Source organism: Gouania willdenowi, chromosome 15 (assembly GCF_900634775.1).
Source record: "Gouania willdenowi chromosome 15, fGouWil2.1, whole genome shotgun sequence".
NCBI classification, from domain to species: Eukaryota; Metazoa; Chordata; class Actinopteri; order Blenniiformes; family Gobiesocidae; genus Gouania; species Gouania willdenowi.
In genome coordinates, this window is record NC_041058.1 from 8,482,660 (window position 1) to 8,503,698 (window position 21,039).

Sequence of the window (21,039 nt, forward strand, 5' to 3'; positions counted from 1 at the left end):
CGCACACACACAGCAATGAAGACATACTTAATGACAAAAACTAAACAATATGCTCAGTCCAACTTCATAAAATGCAGCATTTAAAATTACATTTAAAGGCAAAAACGAAAGCCCGTCAAGACAGAAAAATATAAAGTTACCTTCAAGGGAAAAAGTCACTTTTTAAATATACTTTTAAATATATTTTTTTTAATTTTACATACCCGTTATTAAACATTATAATATTGAATTTAAGGAGTGTAACTGTATTAATACAATATTTCAACAGACTAATTTGCATGTTTTTTGCTTTTTCCTTTGTTATATTTATCGCTGCACAATACTAGTGACTCATTTCATTGGCATTTTAAGTCGTGGTAAGATTATGACATTATTCCCATATAACTACTAAGGGTGTAAGAAAAAAAAAAAAAGATCACTGCGCGATTATCGTATCAATCCAAAAGATTTCCAAATAGTTTTTTTAAATCATGTTTTTCACAAAAAACTAAAGTTAATTGCGTTAACATATGCATAGCACGTAAACACCCAGTCACGAGGTGTCAGTGAACCACATCAGACCTTGTTGATTTCACTTTATTTTGATAAAACTTTTATAAATGCATGTGGTTAAGAATTTAAGAACTTAATAGAATCAGAATGTGTTGTAGAAGCAAAAGTTAAAGTTTTTGAAAAATGTAAATTGACAGTTTGATAAACATTCGACTTGTTTTTCAATATTAGTACTTGAATTACAGTCCGTTACCATTTACTTGTTTTCACAAGTTTAAAAAAAAATGAAATAAATTGTATTTCATACCATTTTGTACTGATAAAGGTGAAACTTGTCATTCCTATATAATATCGTGGTGTATATCGTATTGTTCCGTGAAATACAAGTCATTCCAGCTACACTTGCCTTCCATGAGCTTTGCAAACAGTTCCGGGCATGTGGAGGGGATTGGGAGAGTTAACTTATTGACAGCGACACCATAAGCGACAGCCAGGCCGTCTATCCCCCGGTAGGGCACCTCCCCTGTTAGAAGCTCCCACAGCAACACTCCATAGCTGAGAAAAAAAAGAACACACAAGCAAAAAAAAAAAAGCAGAACATAAGGATATCAAACCTTAATACCAGGGAAAAGATATTGTATAGTGTTTGCGTGCAGTGTGTGATTGCCCACACCTCCACACGTCACTGCCTTTGGAGAAGAGAGATGACTTTATGACTTCAGGGGCCATCCATGAGTAGGTGCCGGCTGCTGACATTTTTGTGGTTTTGTGCCACTCCCTGGCCAGGCCAAAGTCTGTGATCTTCAACGTTTTCCTCCCGATGTCATCATTCTCAATTGTTTCAAGTAGTAAAACTGTAAAAGTTGAAAAAAAAAAAAGCAAGCAAGTAATAAATTAGTATGGTTTATAAGGTGAATTAGATAACATAGGAAAATAGAAAAGGAGACGTGATGAAGTAAAGGTAGACCAGCAGGAGTGGGCTAAATATGTCTGATGGGGAGGGGGGAGACACAAAGAGAGAGAGAGAGAGAGAGAGGATGGACTGTGTGAAGAGATGATAGTGGATATTCAAGAGGGCCAACAGTGGTATGCAGGTCATTTATTACTGTAGAAACAGAAGGCTGACAGCGCCACAAAGCCTGTGTCCTCAGGTCCTAAAACTGTTTTAACACATTAAAGACAGCCGGAACCATCCAAACCTGCCCGTAACACAACACTGATGTGTAAAATCACGGCCCTCCGTGTAATTGGGCTCGAAATAAGCAACAGGCAACACATTTCCTCTGACAGGCAGAAAAAAATGTTGCTTTCAAATGTAAAATGATGCATTATTTACAGCATTATCTTGGCTTGACCTGAAGATTTCTGGTTTTAAACATTCCCTTCAATGACAAAAGTACACACAAAATCAAGTGTTGAATATAAAATTAATCTAATAAACTTTTTTTCCTGTGTGGTAGCATAAAAAACGTCTACCGTATTATCAGTGTTTTAAATATTGTTTGGCAATTCTTTTAAATATGGAGCTGACAAATGTATATTAAAAAGGAATAAAAGGCAGGGGGACTGATAAGCTGTTAGAGACATTTTTGTTATTAGATAGTTCCATAGTGTAGGGCAGGGGTCCCCAATCCTGGTCCTCAAGGGCCACTAACCAGCATGTTTTAGATGTTTTCCTCTTTCAACACACCTGATTGAAATGACCAGGATCGTGATCAGGCTTCTGCAGAGCTTGATGATGAGTTAATCATTTGAATCAGGTGTGTTGGAAGAGGGAAACATCTAAAACATGCTGGACAGTGGCCCTTGAGGACCAGGATTGGGGACCCTTGGTGTAGGGTAGGCCTCATAGATGAATAAATCAAAGATTATTAGGTTGAAAAAAAATGTTAATTTGCAGCTTGAAGGTTTGTTTTGATCTGCATCGTAAACATCCTCTTATTGACATGAAAACACCAAAAATGTGTTGCATCCGTCTATGGGATTCCACATCCCACAATGCAATGCGTGAAACTTTTCTGACAACGTCAAAGTGGAGATTAAAAAATAAATAAATTAAGTAGCACTTTCACCTTTTATATCTTTTTTCCAAGCAAATAATCTTTGAGATATTAATACTTGCTGCCTGACAGATAAATTCATCATTATATTGAGAATTTTGATTATTACATGGTGACAGAATACAGAAAATATATAAATATTTCTGGTGTTTACAGGAACGTGAACCGTACATGTGCAGACACTGGTATTCTTATGCAGTTCGCATTCAAAGAAGTTTACTACCAGGACTAGGAGTGTGACAATATCTCAATACGGTGATATATCGCGCAATTTTTTCGCGCTAAGTACAGATTTTTTATTTTTTTTCCCCAAAACCTTTTCTGCTTTCTCACTAAAATGTGCAGGTACGTCTTCACATAAATTTTGTCACTGTTTGTTGAGGGAACCAATATATTGTTTACTGGAATATTGCACTATAATGGTGTCACTGGTAAGAAAGACCCTATTTTTTGTTTACAGAAAGCACTATTGGAGATACCTATTTGTTTACATTGGTATGTTGACACTGATTTACAGAAATGTTGCACTAAAATAGTGTCACTGTTCATACGACACTTTTTTCAATTTATTGTCTTTCAGAGATATAAAATTAAAATTTTATTTTTTCACTTAATCTTTTTTTTCTTGTTACAATAAATTATCGTAGATTGATTTCTGACCAATATGTCGATAATCGCAGTATCGTCATTTCTTGAGATAATTGTTATCGCGAGCTTTGTATCGTGTATTATATCGCGAGGTACCCAGAGGTTCCCACCCCTAACCAGGACGCCTAGATAAACACCTAAAAAAGCCACTGGTGGAAAACAGCTGCGATTAATCTTTTCACAGTTTAAGGTGAATTATGTGATGCGTCATTAATGATTAAAGAAATCCCCTTCACAATGAGAGCATGTAAAAACGTGTTCCCTCCACAGTTCTTTCAGTATTAAAGAGTAAACATTTGTCTAATTTTCAGTATCTCTACTTGGCAGGAACAATCTCCCACAACGCAGAAAAGAAATCAAACTGCCAACTTTTCCTTTTTGATCAGAAACAGAATTTTCTTTACAAATCGACATTAACAGCATTAACAGCCAAACGCCGACTCTGAACTGTGGATCTCATCTGTATTTTTAACAGGTTTCTTTTCCCACTGCCAAAATCATAAAATGTCTTGTTTTATTATTGACAGAGGCCAAACTCTGCAAGTAAACCCGCTAATCCGAAAGCAAAAAAACGCACTGCCAAAGTTAGGATCTTTAAGTGCATATATCGAGTTGTACAGTAACAAAAACACCTGAGGTAATCTTGGCACATGAACTTATTCCCATGGGAAGTTGTGTGATAATCCAAAATTGAAACCTTGAGGAATTTCACTTTTTCAGTGAAGTGTGTTACAAAGTACTCAACTGGAACACCGGGATCAGCTTTCAAGAAAATGTTTAAAAAAAGAAAAAAAAAAAAGTGCAAATATAACTACATCTAATCTTTTGTTCCCAGTGTATGAGCCACACTCTGACCTTGGGTTGACTCGACTCAGTCAGTGCAAATTAATGATTGCTTATCTCAAACCACCATGGGTAAACACCCACTTGTTTGTTTCACACTTTAGATTGATGCATTACTCATCTATGAGGGGTTTGCAGGTTGATGTTTGTCACTCAGTTTGTAGATATGTCGGAAAAGCTTGTTGCATTGCATTGTGGGATGTAGAGTACTGTAGACAGATGCAAAGAAGTGTTTTTACTTCATTCTTACTTTGATTTCTCGTGTTTCTTTGCCAGAGGAGGAGGACTGTGATTGGCTTGACATCATTTGTGTTCTAGATCATTTCCAGTATTTAGCGTGAAATCACTTCACTTCTTTTTGTGTAAACCTTATAATAATAAACATCCTTCATTGTTCTGCTACAACTTCCACAAATGTTTTCGGTTTAATCCCAAGAAATCACAGTAAGAATGGAGTAAAACACTTCTACTCATCCGTCTATGGGACTAGTTCACATCCCACAAAGCAAAGTGCAAAACTTTTCCGACAATGTCAACAAACCAAGTGTTTACAGTGGAGATCAAAACAAACTTGAGCGGCAATTTCAACCATCTACATTTGTTTGTGAGTAAATGATCTTTGATTTATTGATCTATGAGGTCTACACTGTCTTTATCTGGTAAATAATTATCGTCTCCAGCAGCTTTAAGGTGCTGTTTGGCAAACTTCATGCGAGTTGCCATGTGCCTGTAAGTGAGAAGATGCTTCTAACTATCTGTTCTTCTATCTCTGCAAAGGAACAATAGAGTTGTGCATTGGTGACCATTGGGTTCTTGTTGATCTTTCTTTCTGATTACTCAGCTTGATCGGAGGGTCCAGGGAGGTTCTTGGTGGTTCATACTTTCTAGACCACAGTCCTTTTTGGGGTATTTGAAGATTAATTCCCCAGATGTATGTCTTAAAACAATCTGGTATGTGAAGTCTGCAGAAAACTCCTTAGACTCATATGTTCACTCAACTAGATTTACCTCAGATAGACTTCATTCAATTTGTAGAAGAACATCAAGGATGAGCAAAGAACTCCAGATGCACCTAAACTTAAGGTTAAGCATGACATGAAGAGTGTAAAAACTAATGTACTATGTTTACAATCTTTAGCTTTTGGCTAACTCTGTTATATAACAAAATGTGAAAAAAGTGAAAGGGTGTGATTACTTTCTGCAGTTCACATCCACATTAAGTATTTATAAGTTATCTAAAAAGCAGGTGTAATTCTGATCTCTCCCAGAGTTGCAGTTGAAGGATATACAGTGGGAGCTGGGAAATAGGACAAATTCCTCAAAATATTTCTCCAGAAATTAAATGCATTTTACCACTCTTTTCCAGTGTACCACTCATCAACCCATTCCTAAAACTATTACCAAGCAAACATCAATTGTGCTGCATGTAGAATTCCAGCTGTTAAACTAGTTCTTACTAGTTGTTATTTACACTCACTAAACACAGTGTAAACCTGAAAACATTACCCCAAATTCTCCCAAGGATAGTTTTAATGATCCCAAAAATGATTTCAAGCCACCCATTAATGGTAATGAGACTCTTGTGGTTCTGTAAAAACAGGGGTATTGGTGCCATTACTAGCCTCAGGGGCATTGGGGGGATCCTCTACACAGACTGTGACAAAAGGAATTCCATTACAAACAGGTTTCACAAGACCAATGATATGCTTCCTCGTAAAGTCCTGCTTCTGTGATTCCATAGATTCCTCCTAACAGGCCCTGTTGTTTATAATGACTTATTATGATGGACTGATTATACAACTCAGCAGAACAGGAGTCTTAGGTCAAACCTGTCTTTAATGATTGCCCAACAAAAATAATTTATTTAATTTTTGTAGGCCACGCAACGTTTTTAATTAAAGACTGACCTCCCAATCACATGACTCCAATTGACCTGCTACAAAAAAAAAAAAAAAAAAAAAAAAAAACACACCACCACACATGCTTCTCTAACCTGTCAGAAACTACAACAAACGTGAGATATTAAAGCACCCTGAGGAGTGACACAATGTATTTCACTGCACATTGTACTCTGTATGATTGTGTATGTGACAAATAAAGTTGATTTGATTGAATCTACCCTAGTTACTGAATGAAAAATTACTGCAACTTAAACCAAAATTAGGCTGTAACCCAGCTGACAAATGCCTTTATATAATCCATTCATCCATTGTCCAACTCGCTTACTCCTTTTTAGGGTTGCAGGTCTGTAAATAATCTAAGTTTGTAAATCAATAATTAGGGATTCCAGAAAAAAGAAACTTCCAGTTTCTCTAATGCACTCTGAATATAGTGCATTATATATTGCACTGTTGATTCTTCGGGTTAATATTGATCCGAAGAATCAATATTGAGATATTGTTGGATTAGGTGTTAGGAAAAAAGCAAACATGTGCAACACACACCTGTTTGTCTCTGAAGTAATACCATATGACCTCTTTTCATCGCTAAAATTAATACTAAACTACTTCAAAGCCAGGGATGTGCCAGGGTCACCAAATAAGTCGAGCCCTGAGGGTAACTCCACAGATCAGAGAAGATATTTTATAGTACAGAATAGACCTATAAATATGCACAAGATGATGCATTTAATTATTGTGTGTATCTACTACTAGATACAAACAATAATTACTATTATTATTACTACTACTCCGCTCCAATCGATTGACATTTTTGTCGTTCGCGCATAGGTTTTCACCTTTGTGCACAAATGCGAGTGAAAGAAAGCTGTGTCATGTAAAGCAAACAACTCTAAGTGTAAGTGAGATGGATAAAACAATACAATGGGAGCATCGACAAAAAGTTTAATCACGACAATGACGTCATTGATCAGATCAACGAATTAAGACATTACAGCCTATCACATTATTTGCATAAAGTGAAAAATATCAGCCAATCCGATGGAGCCGATCAGATCAGTGTAAAGCTTACTTCTGAGAGACACGGCATACTTTATGCATCCAAAACAGCCCTGCTACACAACATCAAACAATCTGCCCAACATTTACGGTCTTCAACCTACAGCCACTTGGTGACGAGGATGATTAAATTACTTTTTCTACAGATGTTAAAGGTAAGGTAAAATTTTTAGCAGGACCGTCAACAAGAAAACTGCAGATCAGAGTGGATGATTGACTTGAGCTGCTGATTCTAACAAAACATAAAACTTTGGACTGGTTTTAGACATAATGCAAACTGGTCGAGTGAATGTGGTAGGGTGCATCCTACACAAAGAATTGAGTGATGAATATATAATCTCTGGAGGCAACTAATTAAAGGTTTATTCAGAATGTGCATCATTTGGGGGATATCAATCCCATCAAATTACTAAAAACTACAAACTCCATAAAGTTACAAAGCTGAATGTCTTCTGCTCTTGTACAGCTTTCTCCTACTCTACATTTTCTCACTCTTTTGAAAAGAAAATGTTTTAAAGCGGACAACAGCTCAGCGCAATTGGAGATGGATATGCCTCCAAGGCAGACCCCACCCTCTGTCCAACCCCCATTTAATTCCCATTTCCAATTGTGGATCTTGAGGCAGACCCATCTTTCATGGTAGAAAACGAGGAAGATCAGAAGCAAAGCTGCTGCTTTCAAAGTGGTTCTCATGCTTCTTCATATCCCTCATTCCCCCTCAGGGTTAAAGAAAGGGAAAATCCCCACTTTGAAGGCAAAGCCGACTACTTTTCTCTTCTTCAATCCAATAAACTTAAAATACCATATTACGTTAACACTATCACATCAATAAGCTACCTTTTATAAAAACAATATGTCATGATGAGTTTTATTTTTCTCTAGGTACAGTAAAAAAGCTCATTTGATGTACAGTAAACAACAGAATATAAAGGTTACCAATATAGGCCCTTTGATTTTCAATTTCAAATATTCCCAAATTCCATTTCAGGGTTTACACATTTCCTCATCACGTTACAATTTTCCATTTCATCATCTGTTTTACTTGCTGTTAAATTTCTGAAAATCGTACCAAACATGTCACATTACATTGCAAGAGCTACATTAGCCACAATGTTAGAGCCCTAGTCACCCATCTAATGGGAAAAATACCATGATGGAAATAATGTGTGACATAGTTCCAAAACAATTTTTGTGAAATCTTTAATTACCACTCGAAACCCCCATACAGCCATGTGACTGTCGATGCTTCTGACGCCAAGTGTCACCAGGTAAAATGACAACCAGTTTAATTATTACACTAAACCTGTTTTTGGACTAATGCCTTTTCAGATATGATGCCGCCATAATAACCCGAACCGCTTGTTCGTCACAACACATTAAAATTACAGTTCACACAGCCGTGTGACTGTAGATAGTTCTGTTGGAGGGGAGGCCCTACCAATGTTGCAATTTAGAGTGAAGCTCTATACTTGACATGGCAGCAATTCCAAGACACTGCCAAATGGAACTTCAGAGGATCCTGTGTTAAGGAGAAACAAAGCTGTGAAACATTCAGGAGTTTGTCTGACTCTGCTGCTTATAAAGAAAGTGGCCCTGAGCATTCTGGCTAATAGGAAGAAAATCAGGACTAATTGTGGTCTTAACCCATCTACCACGGCCACATCCCTCAGAACCTCTTGCTCTTTGCTTAACCTCTTTCTCTCCAAGCTATGGTCCACGAGAGCTTGAATGAACCCATAAATAATTAGACTTTACACAATCAGGATTTTTGGGCCGATCACCGATCAGTAGGGATGTAACGATTCACTCAACTCCCGATACGATTCAATTCACATTACTGGGTTCACGATACAATTCTCTAACGATTTATTTTACAAAATGGTACTGTAGACAAATGATGACTGAAAAATATTCCTTTATTTTTTTGGGGGAAAAAAACTAGAAAATGCTGTACTATTTTCTTATTATTTTTCATTGTCAGAAGAATACCTTGATAAACTATTCAAAACAATGCAATTTAACTAAAAATAAATTTTGAATGAAATAAATAAAGGAATAATACAAATGAAGAAGGGGTGCTAAAGGAGAAAGGAATCATTTATGAACATGTTTAAGAGTAGAAGGTGGCCAGAAAGAAAGTAGTAGCAGATTCCGCCCACTGCCTATATTTCTGGACAAGAGAAGGATACATACATATATATATATATAGCTTTTTAAAGAAAGTACTGCAATTCAATTTTCACAGTATGGATGTGAGTCCCATGTCATACTCAATGACTGCTGTGAAGCAAGGGAGTTAACCCTGAAGCTGAGAATAGCTTCAACTACAAGAGAGTTGGAGATGAAGCTGTGGAGGCAGACCACACTGGAACTACGTGAAGCCTGAATCAGCACAAACATTAGGAGCAAAGACATATTTCCTGACTGTGGCATCGCAAAACCTGCTGTTGCTCATAGTCTGTATTCACAGGTGGGCAGCGGAGGTGAGGCGCACACACACGCGTGCGCTTCTGTGTCCACCACTGCCCTGAAACAGACAGAAGTCTCCGGTATAAAAACGAAAGTAAACGGGAGTGCATCGCTCCACTCTAGGACTCTCCCTTTTAACATGCACAGACTGAATACAAACAAACAGACGCTAACAACAGATGCTGTCCGCCCCGCATTCAGAGCCGGTAGACTGGGGAATAAGTCCGCTCCAACCAAGACATTATTGCCGTTCGTGCATAGGTTTTCACCTTTGTGCACAAATGTGAGTGAAATAAAGCCATGTCACGTAAAGCAAACAACTCTTTGGTGTAAATGAGATGATAAAATGCTGCAAACCGAGCATTGGCAGAAAGTTTCATCACGACAATTACGTTATTGATGGGATCGGCGAATTAAGACCTTACAGCTGATCAAATTAATGGCATAAAATGCAAAATATCGGCCGATCCGATATAGCCGATCAGATCGGTATAAACCTATAAATAATCTAATTAAAAATGATCAAACGGTGAAGATGAACATCTTGTGTTTTTCCAGTGATACCATAAATCTGTGTGCTGGTGAGCAATCGAGAGCGATGGATGATGATTGGTTTGTTTGGAAAGAAACTATTCTCCGTTGTGGGCCCTTTTCCTTTTCACCCAACTTTGCAACAATAGGTGCAGTCAGGGAGAGGTCATAAAAAAACACAGTGAAAGCATCTCAACTCCTCCTCTCTCCCCTCTGCCCATTCTCTCTTTGGAGAAAAGACAAGCAGTAACTGTCCATGTGTCACTGGGGTAATTGTGGGAAACTGGAGAAAAGTTGCCCTCCAACACCTAGTCAAGCAAAGCCATTAGGGCAACTCTTCCTCTAGGATTCTACTCATTCTAAGAGTGGTGTGAGACAATTAAAAAAAAAAAAAAAAAACAGTTGTGTTTGTTAATTGACAAGTCATTTCAATCCATTTCCTTAGTGATATGTGGAATAATCTAGTTGCAAGAATTTAGGTTGAATAATATTTATCTTGCAGTGCTTGTTATAGAAATGTAGGATTGGTATCGATGTATTCAGGATGTCTGGATACAAGCTGGGTCTCCATTGTTTAAATTAAAAATGGGCAATAACATTGACCCAATATTAGAGATAAAATGTAATATCAGTTTATCTCTGTACCTGTTTTTCCACAGATGATAGAAAAGCTACATTTGCAGTTAATTAATAACAAAATATATGGCACTTTTTCCATTAACTAAAGATGAATAGGTGTTTTCGTACGATGATGTTTATTTGTGGAATACATCCAGTAGCCATAACCTGTTATTTCCATAGACAGATACAGTATATAATGTAATGTGAACTAAAATTACATGTGTGGGGGAGAGGTAGCATTATGTATATAATGGTATTGGTTAATATTGGTAATTGGAAATTTACTTTTTGACAATATCAGCATATCAAATAGACAAAAAAAATATGAAACATTCATAATTTAAATAATATTTTCAGGAAATATAATCCAAATTATATCAAATGCTTTAACTTCCCCATTAATTCTATTCTGACAAATAGATGATCCTTTGATTTAATCTCATAAAAACAACTCAATGCTATTTGAACTCGACACGAATCTACCTGAAGGAAAAGTAAACAAAAACACAGGTCTAATCTACTAAATAAATTCTATTCTGACAGATAATTCTTCTAGTCATTGTTTTGCACATCACAGTGTTCTGACTTCTGCTGCTAAAGAGTCAGTGAAACATATCCACCTCCTTCATATATCATGTTTACGACACATGAACTCATAACAAATAATTAATTACCGGTACTGTGGAGAAAGTACATGTTTCCTGTGCATCTCTGATGTTCGTGCAGTCTTTTAACATATCCAGTGACTGCGGGGTGGGGGTGTGGATGGGAAAAGGGAGGGCAACTCTGGGACGGCGTGTTGACGTCTAACAATAGCCTAGGATTGATGGCTGAATGCTGGTGCAAACACTCCAAACAGAACTGCATCAGTTTCAGTGGCGTTCAAGCAACACATTCCTTACATACTATTGCCTGCAGTAAGATGTGAAACTCCAAAGTTAAACTAGGTTATGTGTGCTGGCTCAGGGCCAGGTTTCACTGAGATTTCACTTGACAAACTCTGCTGCTTGCCTTTACCTCAACAAATAGGCATTTCATTATTTAATATGACTATGTCAGATTTAAGCGATAGGTAGGGCGCGCTGTGAGCACTCGGAGAAGTCAACAACAGGTTATCAAAAACCATAAACAAGTCGCAAAATGCAATTAAGTCATTTTTACATGTGACAATTACATTTAAAAATGGATTTAATTGAGACCAAACATGAAACATTTGGAAAATGACTTTGTAATAGCATTACAAAGAGACATGGTAAGCTTAAGTTCACTAAAATGTAATTTAGTAAATGACAAACTGTGGATAAAATAAAATACATCCACATATTCTAGCAAAAAACAAAGCACGTGTTGGTTTTCAATTATCCCTACAACAAAAAAGTGCCTTTAAAAGCCATTATGTCTGCAAACGAAGAAGTAGCAGTAAGTAGACGTGAAAAAATAATAATGAAGTTGGAGCAGAAAGGAAAAGGGAGAAGATAGGACATTAAAGTAAGAAGGGAAAGCCCCTCAGTTAGTGTCTAGAAAAGAGTACTGCTGCTCTCTGGGAGATTAAATATGAACAGAACAAAACAAAACGAGGGCTTTGAGACCCTCCGAGTCCTAGCCATTCTTCTGGCCACAGTAGCCTAGCAACCGCTGCTTGACCAGTCCATTGTGTAAACGTATGTTAAGCTTTTATCCCTCATTAGCAACATTCCTCCCTGCAGGCTGGGATTTTACAGATTAGGTTGAAAAACACAAAGAGATTGGATAAATCTTGCTGACTTTCCAACATATTACTTTACAAGATGACCATTGATCAAAAAGGTGGAAGTTTATCTGTGTGGAGCCTGGGAACACTGAAGGCTGATAAATGACAGGTGGAGTTGGCCAACTTTTAATCTTTACCCTCATGCATGTGTGCATTTACCTGTGTATTGGACACTAAAGTGAAAACTTTAACAAATAAAACACAATTACAGGGCAATATCAAAAGCCAATCCTGTTTGTTAATTCATAATGGAATAATGACTATTTCCATTTACCGCTCTGTAATCTCTTTGGATTGGCCGACGTCACATCAATTAGGACACCTGCAGGAAACCTTCTACCGTTCACTATTGTTGGGAAACAACCAAACACACTACAAGCAGAGATTGTGTATGTGAAAATAATTTTATACATTACACACACTTATTTATCTCCATTGTTAGAGAGCTGTATATTCACAACCAGATGTCCAGACTTCTTTAAACCCTGGCACAATATTTGTAGTACTCAGTCTATTCTGGTGTAGACTTATGACCAACAACTTGTCCTTTCTGATCTACTAACAATATAAATGGAAAATTGTGAGCATTTCAATTAAAGCCCGACCGATGGGATGTTGGGGGCCAACGCCAATAGTGGGGGTTTTAAAAAGCTGATATCCGATGCATCTGCCAATATGTGAAATAGGAACATCAATATACATATACACAGTGATGTTGTTTTCAATGTTGTGAGTCCCCGGGACCCACAGGTGGTCATTTGAGTAGGTCTCTGGGAAATTCTAATGGGTCCCCAATAAAAAAAAAATATTTATTTCCATTTCTTAAATTGTAATGTTAAACTATTTTAATGGTGGCATGATATGGCTATAATTAGCAGATATATTCATGTATGTTCAAAATGTATCTGAAATTAAACAAATACAATTCAAATGAAAACAAAAGGGTGTCTGTTGTACAAAAAAAAGTGCTGATTTTAACACAAACAAAACATTCTCATCATCATGACAGAGTCAAAAAATAAATGATCACCAAAATCTTCTTGTCTGAAGATCAACTAAATGAAATGAACTGAGTCAATCACTACGAAACTTAAAGCACAAAATTTTAAGTTAACAGTGCAAAATCTGTTGGGAAAAATAAAATGATCAGATATGTTTGTGGTGTATTGTAAGCAGTTAGTTAATTGGCTGATTGCTGTTGTAGTGGCTGAACTAGCATGTACTCAAGGCGATCATGTCTGCGCTGAGTTAATGCGTAAAGGGGTCCGCTGACGGCTAGGTTTCTTTTGCTAGTTACTGTGATTTTAAACATAAGTTGATGTTCACAATGTATCGTACCCAGCAACATCACTGCTTACTACTAAGAAGTTTGTATCTTTGACTTAGGGCCCTATAAAATCAGCTTTATTTTTTTTTTTACAAATTCCGTTTTATTTTTTCCCAAATTCCGTGTTTTCCACTATATTTTTCTCAATTACGTTTTTTTTTTTTTTTTTAGAAATATTTATCATTTATTAAAGAAAATTTAAATTTTTAACTCCTGTGAGGAAACAAAATAAATACTAATAAATAAAAAAAAACCTCATAATTAAACAAAAAATAAAAGTAAAGTAAGACAATTAAAATGTAGATATAAATTGTAGTGACAGATTATTCTGACTGCTCCTTTTTAATTATTTATATGTCATATAAAGATGTATAAGAATAGCATTAATGTCACCCAATTTCCTCTCAGGGATCAATGGTTTACTGAATCTGATCAGGTTTAATGATTAGGTTTTGATCAACTTATCTATCTTCTGTAGCTCTGATGAGATGTCGTTCGAACGTAACATTCATAGTATTTTTATTCTTTTATTTGTGATGTGTTCTGTGACTGTAACAAAAGCCATTTCCCCCTGGGAGTAATAAAGGAATTTTGATTCTGATTCTAATAACGTTGCTCCAACGGACTTTTATTTTGTAAACCGGAAGTTCCCACTGAAACGTTTGCATTTGAGGTAGCTTGCTGACTGTGAATGTTTACCTATAAACACGGACAAAAGGCTGGAATAAAAAGAACTAAAGGACAACACAGGCTTTTACTTACTGTACATAAGATACCGCTTTTTACTATTTAACTGTCTGCACATTTCTTGTATATTCTGCATACCCTGAGTGATCTTATGCCAAATGTAACAAGTGAATTTCTCCATTGTGAGATCAATAAAGGATTATCTTATCTTATCTTATCCTTAGTTAACTAGACAACAGTTCAAATACTGAGCAGGGGAAGATGATTAAAGCTGATCACGTTTTCACGGAGCGCCGCTGCGCTACACGAAGCACGGACGAAGCTTTCAGGGGGAGGGCGGTGCACTTAATAAGCGGTCCCAGAAAACATTTTGTAATGAAATCCGTGTTAACTGGCTAGTTGTCTAAACGAGCATGTACTCAATGGGATCATGTCTGCGCTAAGTTAATGCGTAAAGGGGGTCCGCTGACGGCTAGGTTTCTTTTGCTAGTTACTGTGATTTTAAACATAAGTTGTTGTTCTCAATGTATCGTTTTTCATGGAAAAAATGAGGTGCGTCCCTGGGACGCATGGATAGTGGATTTACTGCGTCCTTTTAGATTTTTTATGCGTCAGGGATGCAGGACGCGTACCTAGCAACATCACTGTATACACTGTACATGAACACAAATTCTTGTAATATCCAAAAAAAGATTCAAGACAAAGAACCAGGACAATACTGAATTAAAATAAGTACTGTAATTAGTAACACTATTAAATGGATCCTTCACTGTTTTTACAAATCTGGCCGAAAACCTTTAAAATGTCCTTATTAGAAGATCTATGCCTAACAAAATGCATTTTTTTGACCATATTCGTTTTATCAACTTTCAAAACTGGGACTAGTTTACCCTGTGCGCCGCCATGTTGAAATGACGTCATCAGTGACGTGATTACCCCTTTTAGTCCATTGGGTTCTACATGAGGTGAAGCATTTAGGATCATATAGCAGCTTTTTTCAGTCAAAATGACAACTTGTGCTGCTCTAAAAATCAGTTAAAGTTAAAAAAAAATCGATGTAAACCTCTTTTGTTTACTGAGCCATGATAAATTAAAACCATGACCTGAAAAAAAAAAAAATCAGTGGCCACAGAGGGCGACCGTTCCCACTCTGCTGTTTCGTAGACACCATTAAGGAGAGAAGAGCTCCGTGTGCATGGAAATAAAGGCAACCAGTTAACTCATTTCAGTGCACAAAAGAGGTTTACATCAATTTTTTTTTCACTATTACTTATTTTTAGAGCAACCCAAAGCAGCACAAGTTGTCATTTTGACTGAAAAAGCTGCTAAATGATCCTGAATGCTTCACTTCCTATAGAACTCAATGGACTAAAAGGGGCTAATCATGTCACAGATGACATAATTTCAACATGGCTGCACACAGGGTACAGTAGTCCCAGTTTTAAAAGTTGATAAAACTAATATGGTGCAAAATAATGTGTTTTGTTAGGCATAGATCTTCTAATAAGGACATTTCAACGGTTTTATGCCACATTTGTAAAAACAGTGGAGGATCCCTTTAACATAAGGACTGTAAAGACACTGAAAAATAGGAAAGAGCAAACTAAACACAATGAAAAATAACAAAAGGCCAATTTGTGCAAACTGTATTTCCTGCATACACTTCCAATAAATATTTAAAAATAAAGTTGGTGAAATCTCAAACAATAAACATGAATAAATAAAAAAGGGCTAAATGTAACTGTAAACAATAATACCCTTTTCCTAATGTTGTAATTTTGTAACCAATCAATATTGTCAATTCGATAGTGGCAGGTTATATTGCAGAAAGCATAGCCCAGAGCATCAATAGTCAATTTGGGCTATTGACTGATACTGATTTATCATTTTTAGCTATAATCGGCTCTAATTTCAATAGAAGTATGCCTTGAAACTTTCTTTTCTTTCTTGCATGACAAAACCAATTAGCTGCAACAGTGTAAACAGTATCTGTACTCTCATCCCAGAATTTAAAAAAAAAAAAAAAAAAAATCATAATTTAAATGGGATAATAATGCACTAGTGGCTTTTTTTTTTTTTGCACTACCAGTATTAAACTGTCAAATAAATTTGGGCCTTTCGTCATGATTGTGAAACCAAAGCAGATTGTGCTTCTGGTTTGAAAAACTTCCAACCACCACATGCATGTATGACAAGCATCTACAACACATAGATCTGGTATTCAATCTAAACCCTTTACATTTGGACAATCACTCAATAAGTCTGTGTACACTTCACAAGCTTACTCCTGAATTTACACACCGACCCTCACAGCTTGAGTTGAACAGACATTGAGTCAACAGGGCTGCTCCCCACATGGCCCCGGGTTAATAAGAGCCTCTGCTGATAAACGGGAGGAATCGTGTTTGGTGTCGTGTTACACACAAAAACACACCTGAGTTAAATCGGGTGGCCAGTGTCAGTGGGTCTGTGACTCAAACCCTTTTTCACAGAGTGCTCCTCGCCATTCATTATTCAGTCCTGGGAAACTAAGGTTTGCTGGCTTGTTGACAATTACCAGTTCATGGAGGAGCAGGCCCAGTTAGCCTCTCACACTCCTCTTTGTGAGCCTATTATTTAAAAAGAAATGCCATAATTGCTATAATGTCAATACAGTATCAACCAAACCATAAATGTGGATAGCAGTTGTGTTTTCGTACACATTTCATTATAAACTGAACTATTACTGCAAATTTCAATTCAATTATTGTTTCTTACAAACCAACACTAACCAACTATTTGCTTGGAAATGGTTAGGTAAGTCTCCTTATGTGTTTGGTAAATCACTGACTTTATTTGAACAACATCTCAGCTTCTGGTGGAAAGGGGGGGGCTGGGAAGGTGTGTGTGTGTGTGTGTGTGTGTGTGTGTGTGTGTGTGTGTGTGCGTGTGTGTGTGTGCGTGTGTGTGTGTGTGTGTGTGTGTGAGGAAAAGGGGGAGGTAAGTGTGGAGGCACAGCCCAGCTGAGCAAACTCTAGACTTTAACATCCTCCTGATGGTATTCCCCACACCATTGCTTCGTGGACATTATGCACATTATTTAAATCCATCTTTAGGAAAATACTAACCAAAAAAAATCTGAGCCATTTTTAAAGAACATGAATCCATTGGTTATCAACTTATAAAACTGTTTTTAATTTGGCACAGGAGAGGAAATGGAAGATCAAGCAGGTTTTGTCTGAAATCAAATGTTTCTGTGTTAACACCATTAGCACAGGGTTAACAATTAAATTTAATAGTAGGCCAAGTCAAATAACTATTATTATAGTAGGGTATCATTGACAGCGGCATAGATATATGAAAGGATGTAGGTTCTGACCTGAATATTAAACAACATCCTAACCCAAGATGATATGATCATTTGAATCATGTCACTTGGTTGTTGCAATACAGGGAATGGTTACCCTGTTGCTTGAATGCACCCCATGATATGCTTTGTGTGTAAAGGAAACCTGTCACTTTACAAAAGACAAATGTACAGTTTTGTTTGCAGTTTGTGTGATAAAACTGAACATTACAATTGCATAACTGCTCACTGCTTCTATTAGGCTACAACAGGTATTTAACACGTTGTATTTTATAGTTAGGGGCTGCACTTTTTATTCGCGGTTGTGAAAAACATACCAGTAATCAATTAATCCTGATTTTATTATTAACTATTACGAATTGATTCGTAAACTTAAACCAGGCAAGTTCTCCTAATTTGGATATTTCATCAACACTATACAATATCATAATACTTTATAGTAATATCAGACGCTGACTGATCTAAAACGGAAAATAATATTCAGTAATAATCAAAAATGTAATTGATAATCATTAAGACTTCAATATCAGGAAATTGGGCCACTAACCACCACTACTTTTTGAAAAATAAAGTGAAAATGATAAAGAATATATTTTCCTTCTGACATTCTCTGTGGTTGCCACACTAGGTCATTTGAACTTCTTTGACACTGCGAATCCTTTCCATTGCAACTGAAACTCTTACACAAAATGTACCATGCATGACCCTAAAAACCAGTGTTCCCATTGAAGGCATCATACAGTGTGTTAGAACATGTGGAGGATGAGCTGCTGCTTACTGTTGCTAGACTTCAGGTCACGGTGGATTATGGGCACCACCGCCTCCTCGTGCAGATAGTGCATCCCGCGTGCGATCTGCACAGCCCAGTTGACCAGGATGTGTGGAGGGATGCGCCTTCCGGTCAACACCCGGTTCAGCGTCCCGCCTCGGGCGTACTCCATCACCAGGCACAGGTTGGGCTCCTCCAAACACACCCCTTCCAGCTTTATGATGTTAGCGTGCTGCAGCATGGAGAACAGTTTGGCCTCTTGTTTCACACCGCCGGCGGTGGCCGTGATGTCCTCATCGGGGTCCTGCCGAGCCGCCTTGACAGCGACCTCCTGGTCCTTCCATGTGCCCCGGTACACTTTCCCAAATCCACCCACGCCTATGATCTCCTCCAGGACCAGTTCACTGAACGGGATCTTGACCGGTGAGCCCGGAACATGCTCTCGGACCCCCGTTGATCCCTTTGTAGCCGGGATACGGTAAATAGCAGGCTGGTATGTGACATAATTAGAAGGGAAAATTCCCACCCGGTGGTTGATCTTGCCCGTCCACCAGCCTTCGTCCCCGGATATGGCAGCGTCCTTGGACAGGACCTCCACTACGTCCCCTCGCCTCAGGCTCAGCTCGTCCTCGCCGCTCGCCTCGTAGTCGTAGGCGGCTGTCCACAGGGACCGAGTGGGACACAGCGGGGCGGAGTGAGTGCAGCCATGCTCCCGGTTACCTCCACCACCACCCGCCGGCCGCCCTTCACCGTTTGGGAAAGCGGCCTGAGAGACATCCATTTCTCGGTGGCCGTAGCGGCACCATAGGGTGCGAAGCTTAAAAGACAAAATGTGAACTTTTAAACACGCAAAAAGTAACGCATCGGGTTTCTCATGCTGTCAAATGAGGCAGAGCGAGAGGGGGTTTCCCTGCTTGGCTCAGGGCGCAGTCACGCACAAGTGTCCAAAGTCCTGAGGGACACGGAGAGCGACTCCAACACTCGGTCCACGTCGCCACTCCGGTCCAAGTGTGAGGTTATAATGTCTAGCTAGCCGCTGTTAGCCGCCGTGCACACACAGCCTAAGGCCACCCCCAACTTAACACTGACACATAAAGTTGGACATCAACATATATAGCACGATGAACGTAAAGTAACCAACGTGTTAAAAGTGATCTCTCAGTGGATGGAAGTTAAGTTATCAGGTTTAACAGGTGCCGAGAGGAGGTGCACCTGCACCCCGAGGAAGAAAGCGACGCCCCGCAGAGTCAGGCTCTGCACCCAAACCCCTAAAAACACACCCAACCCAGAATATAAAGACAAGTTAGCTCATAACACCACTTTTTTTTTTTTTACCCAAAACTTGGTTAGCGGGGTTAGCTTAGCATCGGTCAGCCCGTTGACTGAGCAGCGTTGGGTAAAAGTCCTCAGAAGTGATCCCAAAGATGATCTTTGCTGTAGATACAGAGCCAGCAGACGCTCAAGTAGCTCAGCTTAAAAAAAATCCTCGTATTTCAATAAGGTACAAAAAAAATTCCTTGCTAAGGTTGGGGTTGAAAAACGTGAAAATTCCAGCAACTTTAATCAAAACAAGTCCTCCACAACCAGCAGACGAAGAGTGGGAACCAGCGCTGGATGGTCTGGGATCCCACTGCTGGCTGTGCGCTGCTGTGATTGGTGGAGAGAGGCACATGTGATCAGGGCAGCACAGAGGGGAGGGGCGGGGCCTCTGAAGGAATGTGCGAGTAGAGCGCGCCTTCCGGGAGAGGACTGGAACTGCTTCCCTGTGGCTCTTCTATTAAGACATGATTACCCCCTCCCCCAACTAAAGTTTATCAGCTAAATCTCACAACTGGCACATTTTTTTTATTCATTATTACGTTTTTGTAGAGCCACTTTGTTCCTCATGCTGCATACAATTAGTTATTGAAGACTAACACCTGCAAGAGTAAAAAAGAAAAATCCTGTAATAAAACTATAATGCATGCTAAATCAGACCCAGTTAGGTGGTAATAGTTTCACTGACGTTTATTTATTTATTGGTTTATTTAGCAGTGACAGTTTATATTAATATTAAAATAGAAAATCTACCAGATTTAGCCAGAAGGCTATTTTTCATCTGCGTTCCCTGGACAAGACTACTAAATTACAGAAAAATATACAAAACAACAGCAAAAATCCAAAAAATGACTCCAAATGCACATGACAAAAATGAGGACAAAAATACACAGAATGACATGAAAATGTACAAAACGTTAGTCAAAATACACAAAATGACTCCAAAAACCCCGAATCCCAACAGAAATACACAAATTGGCTCCAAACTAAACTAATCATAACAAACACACAATAAAAAAGAAAATATATATGAAACAAAAACAAAAATACATAAAATGACTCCGAACACATGTAAGATGACTATAAAAAAAGAGAAAAACACACAAAACGACGATACACAAGATAGGTTTCCAAAACAATGCAACAAAATACACAAATTGACTCCAAAAACACACAAGATTTATACAAAAATACTGTAGCAGAAATAAAAATCAAACAAAAC

General features: G+C 38.0%; 1 protein-coding gene across 1 annotated transcript in view; it reads right to left on the minus strand.

Moving 5' to 3' along the window:
- Positions 1-20,114, minus strand: part of map3k21 (mitogen-activated protein kinase kinase kinase 21) — a 32,087-nt gene extending 11,973 nt beyond the window's left edge. Inside the window, exons 1-3 of the mRNA XM_028469337.1 lie at positions 18,510-20,114; positions 1,166-1,346; positions 899-1,047 (exon numbers count right to left, since the gene is read on the minus strand). Coding sequence (XP_028325138.1) covers positions 899-1,047; positions 1,166-1,346; positions 18,510-19,281 — 1,102 coding nt within the window. The 5' untranslated portion in view covers positions 19,282-20,114. The remainder of the gene's footprint in view (positions 1-898; positions 1,048-1,165; positions 1,347-18,509) is intronic.
- Between the last annotated feature and the right edge of the window lie 925 nt (positions 20,115-21,039).